General features: G+C 36.9%; 1 protein-coding gene across 2 annotated transcripts in view; it reads right to left on the bottom strand.

Moving 5' to 3' along the window:
• Positions 1 to 4,195: 4,195 nt before the first annotated feature.
• The window catches only part of DOCK11 (dedicator of cytokinesis 11), a 193,349-nt gene continuing 187,024 nt past the window's right edge, over positions 4,196 to 10,520 (bottom strand). For both annotated transcript variants that reach the window (XM_054472262.2, XM_054472263.2), the window contains 5 exons: positions 9,616 to 9,826; positions 9,062 to 9,252; positions 8,516 to 8,616; positions 7,107 to 7,245; positions 4,196 to 4,674 (listed from right to left, as the gene is read on the bottom strand). In XM_054472262.2, the coding sequence (XP_054328237.1) occupies positions 4,555 to 4,674; positions 7,107 to 7,245; positions 8,516 to 8,616; positions 9,062 to 9,252; positions 9,616 to 9,826 (762 nt within the window). In that variant the 3' untranslated portion in view covers positions 4,196 to 4,554. The remainder of the gene's footprint in view (positions 4,675 to 7,106; positions 7,246 to 8,515; positions 8,617 to 9,061; positions 9,253 to 9,615; positions 9,827 to 10,520) is intronic.

Genomic DNA, 10,520 nt, shown 5'->3' with positions numbered 1-10,520 from the left:
TTGTTACACAAACCCACTGCCCACCCACAACCAACTTTTACTCTTTTCCTCTCCTTGTCTTTTGATAGCTGAACTAGTGTACTGTTAGAACAAGACTGAGACTAAAGGTAGCCCAACATTTTGAAGATCAGAAGCCCAAGACATATGTCTAATTATCAATGTTTTGAAGAGTTTGGAAATTCCTATTAATCCATTACATCACTCAGGTTCTTCATCTCAGAGAAAGCTAGTATTTATAATAAAAAGCTTAAGTTTGAGTGACACGTAATTTACTCATGGAACAAACCTGCACATGTACCCGCTGAACCTAAAAGTTAGAAGAAAAAAAGATACAAAATAGTTTTTTTTAAATGTGGGTTCTTATTATCATGACTTATCTAGTTTCTTAATTAGAGTCATCTCTAGTTCTAGGATGATGTGTTGTTGGTCAAGGTTCCAAGGACATTACTACCACTGCTGCTTTCTGTTTCACTTTTGAAAATATGTAATATTTTGATAGGCAGCCAAATCATATAAATACGGTAACAATAACAATCCCATCTATATATATGATGCCAGTGGTGACAACTGGTTACTAGGAAAATTTACATGGAATTTCTTATTTTCTCTATGGTTTTTCACCGTAGTGATAAACTAACACTACCAAGGGTGACTTAATCACATTTCACAGTATGTTCAAAGACTATCAAAACAACAACTTCCAGGGGAAATTGGACTCAAGCTTAACTGTAAAACAATCAGTATAGCAGAAATGTATTCTTTGGTGTGAAATAATTTGTAGAGGACAAATCACTTCAAGAAATCATTAAACTATATACACTTTAATGCCTAATACATGTAGTGTTTAAAAAACAGATTTACCTAGCTTTCTCTATTCGAGCCCACCTTGTTCTCTACAGCTTGCTACCTTTAGTCTGAGAGTTGGAAAAATAAATCTAGTGAACTTGTGCCATGACATGGCAAACTCCCTGGCCACAAGACACAAAATTATCTTTCACATTTCTTTTTTTTTTTCCCCTTGGCTATCCAATGAGTCTTACCTAGTCCTTCCATATAATGTCTCTGGGACTCGTCCTTTCTTCTCCATTCTTGTCATATCACTCACATCTAGAGGTTTATTGAATTTAGTTTATCGCAATATCTATGTAATTGGTTTCCTAATTTCCATGTCTCTCTACCTCAAATACATCTGGCAGCAATATAAAAGATTAAATTTCTAAAAATAACATTTAATTAAGTAATCTGTTTAAAAACCTTGGCTAGCTTTCCCATGCCTATTGAGTAAACTCCAAATACCATTAGCCTAGTATTCAACGCCTTCCAAAATCTCAGTCCAAATGTATTTTATTTCTTTTTTCTTTTTCTTTTTTTTTTTTTTTTTTTGTTGTTGTTGACAGAATCTCACTCTGCCACCCAGGCTGGAGTGCAATGGCATGATCTAGGCTCACTGCAACCTCCGCCTCCCGGGTTCAAGCGATACTTGTGCCTCAGCCTCCCAAGTAGCTGGGATTACAGGTGTGTACCACCATGCCTGGCTAACTTTTTTTTGTATTTTTAGTTGAGACGGTGTTTTACCATGTTGGCCAAGCTGGTCTTGAACTCCTGGGCTCAAGTGGTCTGCCTGTCTCAGCCTCCCAAAGTGCTGGGATTACAGGCATGAGCCACCACGCCCAGCCTGTATTTTCTAGATTTATCATCTACCACCTCTTGGACAAAACTGGTCTCCTTACCATCCCCTGAACCTCCACAAATTCTTTTTGCACCTTTGCTTATGGTGTTCCTCCTGCCTAGAATACCCCTCTCCATCTCTGGAAGCCTGTTCAAAGCTTAACTTATCTTCACTAAACCCTCCCTGAACATTTACAATTCACAGTGATCTCTCTTTCTTTGAATGTGATTTGAGTTATGAATGCTGTCATTCATTTGGCAATACTCACATATGACTTCTGCTGTCTTACATTGTTAATTCTTGTACTGTTTAATTTTGTGCGTCTTGCTTTCTCAACTAGACTGCAAGATCCTCGGAGCCATTTATTACATTAAAAAATCTACCCACAGTGCATATTGCTGTGCCGGGGGCTGTGACAGGGACTAGTTACAGAGAGAAGAGTGCTGGAGTCTCCTCAAGATGCCAGACTCTCAGAACGCAGCATTTACTAGAGGTGATGATTCCTCACACATACATACCAAATATAATCACTTTAAAGGTGAAACTAACGCTACAGGTTACTCTAAGATATTAGGGAATTACAAACTGCCTTGGAAATACTTGTAAGTCCCCTATTAAAATACAAAATTAACTTTTAATAAATAAGTTCATGCTCTCCTGAAAGCTTAAAAATGACATATAAAGAAAAAATGGGCTGGACGCAGTGGCTCACGCCTGTAATCCCAGTACTTTGGGAGGCTGAGGTGGGCGGATCACAAGGTCAGGAGTTCGAGACCAGCCTGAGCAGCATGGTGAAACCCTGTCTCTACTAAAAATACAAAAATTAGCTGGGTGTGGTGGCACCTGCCTGTAATCCCAGCTACTCAGGAGGCTGAGGCAGGAGAATCACTTGAACCCAGGAGGTGGAGGTTGCAGTGAGCCAAGATGGCGCCACTGCACTCCAGCCTGGGTGACAGAGCGAGACTTTGTCTCAAAAAAGAAAAAATGGTCCCCCCAAAAAAATAAAAATAAAAATAAAAACGGTCAGGCCAGGAGCATAATCTCTAGGATTTACTTGATCACAAAGTGCTCAAAAAGCCAAGGCCCCGTGCAATCCATTTATATTTCAGTGACTGTTTTTTCATCTGTAAAATAGGCTAAACCACATAAGGAAAATAAGTGTAGGCCGGGCATGGTGGCTCATGCCTGTAATCCCAGCACTTTGGGAGGCCGAGGCGGGCAGATCACGAGGTCAGGAGATCGAGACCATCCTGGCTAACACAGCGAAACTCCGTCTCTACTAAAAAAAATACAAAAAATTAGCCAGGCTTGGTGGCAGGCGCCTGTAGTCTCAACTACTCAGGAGGCTGAGGCAGGAGAATGGCGTGAACCAGGGAGGCGGAGGTTGCAGTGAGCCGAGATCGCGCCATTGTATGCAAGCCTGGGCGACAGAGCGAGACTCCATCTCAAAAACAAACAAACAAAAAACAAACAAACAAACAAAAAAAAAACAAAAAAAAAAAACGAAGTCTAGAACCTGAGTTCCCATAGAAGGCAGCCAAAATGATTTGGATAATTCAAGCTAAAAAATGTCATTCACATCTTGGTTTCTCCTGAATTATTTAGGCAATCTGAGATTTCTTCATAGACAGAAATATAATCCCAAGCTAGTTTGCCAAATCTGTGGTGGTTTTGTACATTGACCCAAGACATGCTGCAACCATTAAGTTCTAATCAAAATGTTTATTAATCTTGTAACTGAAGAAAATAATCATTACAAAACTCCTACCTCAGACTGCTGTAAAAGCTTTGAAGTTCTGTGGGATGTACTGACTGCAATCTCAGAAATGTTTTGTTTAGCTTTGTAGATGGCCCCAGATGATAAAGCTTTGGCAACAAATGCTGCTTGCCCTGTATAAATCCCTTGGATGTCTTGTATGTAGAAGGGAGACCTACTAGATTACCTAGCATCATCAGATCATAACATATATATATATGGTATCTCAAGCTTACTATTATATATATGTTATAGATACAGAGTCTCACTCTGTCGCCCAGACTGGAGTGCAGTGGCGTGATCTCAGCTCACTGCAACCTCCACCTCCTGGGTTCAAGCGATTCTCCTGCCTCAACCTCCTCAGTAGCTGGGATTACAGGCATGCACCACCATGACCAGCTAATTTTTGTATTTTTAGTAGAGACGGGGTTTCACCATGTTGGTCAGGCTGGTCTTGAACTCCTGACCTCATGATCCGCCTGCCTCAGCCTCCCAAAGTGTTGGGATTACAGGCGTGAGCCACCGTGTCCAGCCTAAGCTTGGTATATTTGTAAGTATATCCTTTCCTTTTGAAATTTTCCTGTTAAATAATGCTGTTGGTTCCTTTAGCCCAGCCTTGACTACTAATTGGCAAGGATTCAAATGATCTCCCCAATTTTAAATATCCGTGTATTATGGAAATGTTATCAATTTTCTTCTCCTCCCTCCAAGGATTAGTATGATAATGAACTGAGCTTCTTGTCAAGAAAAATGCTAAGTTCAAAGTATTATTTCTTTCACTTCTAATTACAAATAAGTTTTACCTTTTATTGTATTCCATTATACAATTTTACATAGTACCATTATTATTTTAAGCAATAATTAAGCAAATTGAACTACTGTTTTTGAGCTCTACTTTTCAGCATATAGATTTACCTAAAAAAGTACAAACCAAGCACAGTGGTGCAATTTTCCAGGCACTTTCAAGTTGCTTATTTACAAATATGTAAGCACCCTGTTGGAACACATGAAAATTTTGGTGTCGAGAAGAAACACTCCATGTATATCAAATCTTTAAATTTTAACACTTGCACAGCTCCAAATATTCCTGAGAAAGGTCAGTCTCATTGTCACGTACATCTGCATTTCCTCACACTTCAGCATATCTTGGGGAACCATAACCTCGGTCACTCGATGTACCACTAATTGCACAAAATACATGTAATGTGTTGCTCATCCAGGGAGAATGCATTGTGTCTTCTTGTAATATCTAAAACAGAAGAAATCAGCATGGTTATCATGAAGCAAAATAGCCACTGCCAAAAAAAGAATGTGTATATGAAATTGCAGGCATATTTCAATTTATCACTGACAGTTATTTAAAAAGAGAGAAAGCAGAGAGAGCAAAGAATAACATTACCGACTTAAGTCTTCAAAGCTGTATTACAAAGGCAGCATATCAAAAAAGCAGAAAAGATCTAGTTACTCATTAAGAAAAACAAAGACTGTAAAACGCAAAATTCAATAAAAAGCGAGAGGTAACACAATCTTCGAAATATTTTTTAACAGATGGTCATAACAAGAGCTCTAAATGGTAGACTCTGATATGAGTTTATGAATGATCTAACACAGTGGTTCTCAGAATCATCTATGGGACTTTTGAAACATGCAGATACCTATGTTCCTTCCCTGGAGACTTGAAAATAACAGTAAATGAAGATAAAAGTCTTAAGTGCATATTTCTAAAGACACACTATAATTGTATAAGCTAATTGATACAGAAGATTTTTCTTGGAAAGGAAGACCATCATAAATATAAAATTTAAAGATTGTATTCCAATAAGTATATAAACATAGATATTCATATTAAGTATTTTTTAAATGATCCATTTTGTGTAATCCAAAGAAAAAGCAACAGAAATCTTGTGCTTAAAGTAGATTGAGATAAAAAATGCTATATACATTATATCCAATATCTTTACCATAAAGTCCTAACTTACGTCTCAAGCTTTCAATACTTGGTTCTCAAGTTAGTTGTGAAACTTCAGTATTAAGCCCACAGATTGATCTATAGTGGCAGTATTGAGACATATCATTTGTGTTGCTACAAATCATGAGGCTTAAATAAAATTTATAATAGAGAAATTTCCTCTTACAAAAATATTAACTCATGACACCAATCTGAAAGCATACTAGAATGTTAAGAGATGAATAACTGATTATCTATGCTGGTCAGATGTGACAGGCAAGGAGGGTACTTATTGCTAAGAAATTACAAAACATACCCAACAGATGCTACAATGACCACCCCCAACTCTATCTAAGAAATCTGCAATTTATAGCTTTATGATAATATAAATCCTTTTAAAAATCAAAAGCAGCCAGGCTTTTGGAGGCCGAGGCGGGTGGATTACGAGGTCAGGAGATCGAGACCATCCTGGCTAACATGGTGAAATCCCCATCTCTACTAAAAATACAAAAAAATTAGCCAGGCGTGGTGGCACGTGCCTGTAGTCCCAGCTACTTGGTAGGCTGAGGCAGGAGAATCACTTGAATCTGGGAGGCAGAGGTTGCAGTGAGCTGACATCGCACCACTGCACTACAGCCTGGGTGACAGAGTGACACTCCGTCTCAAAAAAAAAAAAAAAAAGAAAAAGAAAAAAAAAGCTTGAACAAGTTTTTGAAAGGACTATATACGCTGGTATTCTGTAACAGATTACATTGAAAGGGGACAAGGAATATCCAGTCATGTCTTTTTGTCAAGTAATCATTTATGGAGCTCAAGAGAATATTTCAAATTTCAGTACACATTAACACTTGTCTTACTTTTCAGTATTAATATATACCTCAAAGTGTATGACTACAAGGTGGCTCTCTTTTATATGAAACTCAATTCACTACAAAGTCAACATTTGCCAAAAGTAAGGCACACCCAAATATGGTTCATAATGACAGGATGGCTTGCATAAATATAAGCCAATAGAAACCAAGAGTTTTCTTGGTTAGCTATCAACATATAATATTAAGAGTCTAAATTATTGGTCTCTATATCTAAGAGAAATAGCCATGTTTTATGGAATAACTGATACAGACAAGTGGGAAATACGACAGTAGATTTGAAAAATCCATGCTTCAAAAGGAAAACAAAATTTTATAAAATGACCACTCAGAATATCTTGATTACAGTAATAACAGTAAATTGAATAATTTGTTTTCAGTTTGAATAATTTAGAGTTCGATACTGGGTCATGCAGCTGCATGCAAATGAAATAACTGTAATACAGTAGATACTCACTTAAAATAGCATGTGCAATTGTCTTATATCTTTTGTGAAGGAGGAATTTTTGCTGCTTTTTCTATGCATTATGAGGAATAGAAACTCATCAACTAGATAGTTTCTAAAAACAAACTATGTAATCTATTTGATAACGGTATACCTCAGTTCAACCTCTTGCCTCTAATGACACTGGAGCACAAAAAACAAAATGGTTTCTTACTGATAACTGCATCACTAACCACTTTAGATAATTGTTGCAAATTTGATTTGTATTGTATCACTTAAATGATTAAAGATAATGTGAAAAAAATTTAAAATATACACAATAACTTTAAGGTTATGCATTTTGAACCGTTATATTTTGCTAAGCAACAATTTCGGGACCCGCAGATCATGTTTTCAGTTTTAGTCACCCTAATACTTGCCTGCTCATGGATAATGTCAGATAATTCTTTTACCATGTCTCTGAAATTTGACTTTAGCCCTTCATGGTACTCAACTTGATCTTCTTTAATTAGCCGCTCATTTAGTTCAAGTGCAATGCTGCATGCTTGTATAAATTTCCTGTTGATGAATATCAAAGATAAAGGTCTTGTTATTTATTCTTAGGAAGTATCACTGACAATCCATTTGATAACTCATTTTAGCCATGGCTTGCCTAGGAAGAAGATCAGAATCCTCTATTTTCTCACTGTGCATTTATTTCTTAATGTCTCTTCCTAAGTCTGAAATGCCTTCTTTCCTTTCCACCTTTGCCTTATGGTTTCATTTCTTATCTCCTTCAAGACTTGGCTCAAAACACATACCCTCTGGAAAGCCTACTTGCTCAATCATTTACTTGGCATTCTATTAGCTAAAGTTGCGCTGACATTAATTTGCACCTGTAGATAATGAGCCATTCATTCAAAAAGAATTTATTTTGAGCTTACTATGTGGCTAGTACAGTGCTGGGTGGTACAGGTATGAAGGATCTTCCCTGGGCTGCTAAGAAGGAGAACAGAGAGTTGATGACCTATCATAAAAGTCTTTTTCCATTATTTCATGTGTTTATGTTTAATGTCCACAATTAGAGTGTAGGTCTTAGGGGACAAAGTACTTCATTGTCCATTTGTTTTATATCCCTGTCATAGCAACTAATAGTCTTTTGCATGTACCAGGCATTAATAAATACTGGTGAATGAATGACTGCTGGTTACTCTGCACTCTGGAACAGCTGATAAAACACAGACAGGAAAAGTAAACAAAATAAGTCGGGAGCAAATGAGTGGATAGGTTATCATCTTTCTCCTTAGTCCATATTACTCAACTGTTTCTCTTCTTCTGAATGAAAACTTTTATATATTAAAGATATTTCTCTAATGTAAGAGCATTCATACATGCCTTAGCTTACAGAGCCGCTCACTGAAGACTGAGTCCAAGTGGAAGTAAGGACAGGGGATTGGAGTGAGCCTATGCAATCTTTCCTGCCCCACTTCTATTCCTACACCAAATGGTCTGAAATGCTGTAACAGGAGGTCAATTGGGTGAAGGAGGAAAGCACATAAGGAACATAGGCTTGTGTTTGTGTCACTTAAAATATTCAAAGCAATATAGTAAACTGGCATATTTAATCTCTTGGGTCACTAGGGTATTGTTAATGTCCTGCAGGATGAAACTGATCACACATTTTCTCATTACTTAAAGTGCCATTAGGAGGTCACTTAGATATTGTAAAAGACCACAGAGAAAGTCCCTTTTTGGAGGGGTATTATTTGGTCAATACTTTGTTGTTTTTTAAAAGAAGAAAATAGAGAAAAAGAATACGGGTCTAACCTGAAAACTATAAAACACTTACCTAAACATGTCTTTCAACTCACTCACTTTCTTAGGTGGATACTTGCTAGCTTGACTGTCATTTAAGAAAGCTCTTGCATATGCTAATGGACCAGCATTGACCTACATTACAACAGAAGAAAAATGAGAGTGTTTCCAGAATGCAATAATCAAAAGAAGTTTTGGCATTTCTCTTTTTTATTAAAAATCCCAAAATATACAAGAAATCCATATCTGAGAAATATATGCTTATTACAAGTTTATTTCAAAAAACCATTAACTAAAGAAAATAATCTACAAAGATGATATTCTAGTAAGTTAGTGATTTCTGATATGTACACACAGGGCTTCGCTACAGTCATCGGACTTACGTTAAAGTCCTCTGACATAACACAAAACTTGTAAAAATTCAATGTAATATCTTCATTAAGTGAACAAAAAATAATGCACAGGTTTTTGCACTCAGTAAGTGCCCAACACACAATTACAATTAATGCTTGCTCTGTGCCCTTATAAAAGCAAAAGACACATCAAGAAACATTTAATACATGTTGGACGACCAACGTACCTGCACAGAAACACAGCCCTGCAATTTAAGTTGGAGCTGAATCATGTCCACGTCAGTAGAGGAGCAAAGCTTTTGCAGCTCTGCAGTTTTATCTTTTATTTCATCAGTGGCAACATCAATTGGTTTTAAATTAATCTGCTGTTCACAGTTAATAGGAATCCTCTTCTTCACGTAGGGAAACGAGTTTGAAGCTATTAAAATGTTAAGATTGATTTACTGACTTTAGAAAATCATTTGTTCAAACAGCCAAATTAAAGAAAAAACTCTGTTGTGCTTAACTCTCCCCATCCTTTATCTAGAAGATGACTTAGGGTCCCATATAGTACTTCAGGATTCAGAGAGACATTCTCTTTATGAGACCTCTGGGCAATCATGGATGACATATGGGAAAATGATGGTTTATCACATGGACGTGCTTGTGCAAACTTGTAACTGAACAGCAGAACAAATAATAATTAAAATTTCAGTTGTATGTTCCAGCTGGCCAGCTGCTACTTGTGTAGACTGAAAAAGACCAAGACAATTAAGAAGTTAACACGTAAAATTGTACTTACTTGTCAAGATTGTACGGCGTTTGCACTGTTCTTCTATACAGCCCTGTTTTTTGCCTGATAAAGTGTAAGGGGCCTCAAAAACAAATCTGCTGATATTATGATTTCTTTCAAACTCGGTCTTCCTTTCTGTGAGTTCTTTGTCATCAAAGTAAGGCTTCACATAAGTAACTTGTATATGAGCATATTTTGGATCAAGCTCTTTGGCATTTACCTATAAAATAAGAAAGTTTTTTTTTTTAAATTCATATGAAGATTTTATTAAAGAGAAAAACATTCCCAATCAATAAAGAAGTTACAATTTTTAAGTAACTCACAGATATGGTATTCCTGTATGCTGCTTGTATAACCATATATTGCAGAATATCCAAATATTATGATCATGACAACATCTCTACTATCCAACTCCATAATATGTGCTGAATGTCCCTCCACAGCATACTGCTGACCATGTCCAAGAAGAGTAGGAGTTTTTGTACTCCATGACTGACTATGTATGTTAAAAACCCATAATTCATCTGTGACATTGCCATCATTTGTTTCAATTCTGCCTCCATACATAAAGATGTTTTCCTGATATAAAGCAAGAGAGTGTCCATATCTCTGGAGAGGTCCCCTTGACAGAGTTCCTACATTCCATATACTGCTTTCTAAATTGTAATTTAGGACCATTTGAAAAGAACTGTAGTTAAAAGTATATCCACCAATCACCCACATAAATTTCCCATGTAAAACTGCTTTATGTGAAGCCCGACCTACAGAAGGACTGAAGGGTTTAACATTTGGCAGAATCCAGTAAGACTCAGTAGAGGGAACATTCAAAGAACAATCAGGACCTTCCAAAGGAGGTGCAACTCTGCTAAGACCTTTATTTTGGCCCAGTGAAACTGATTTCCGATTTCTGACCT

Source organism: Pongo pygmaeus, chromosome X, assembly GCF_028885625.2.
Source record: "Pongo pygmaeus isolate AG05252 chromosome X, NHGRI_mPonPyg2-v2.0_pri, whole genome shotgun sequence".
NCBI lineage: Eukaryota > Metazoa > Chordata > Mammalia > Primates > Hominidae > Pongo > Pongo pygmaeus.
This window is presented reverse-complemented; position numbering and strand designations above follow the sequence as displayed.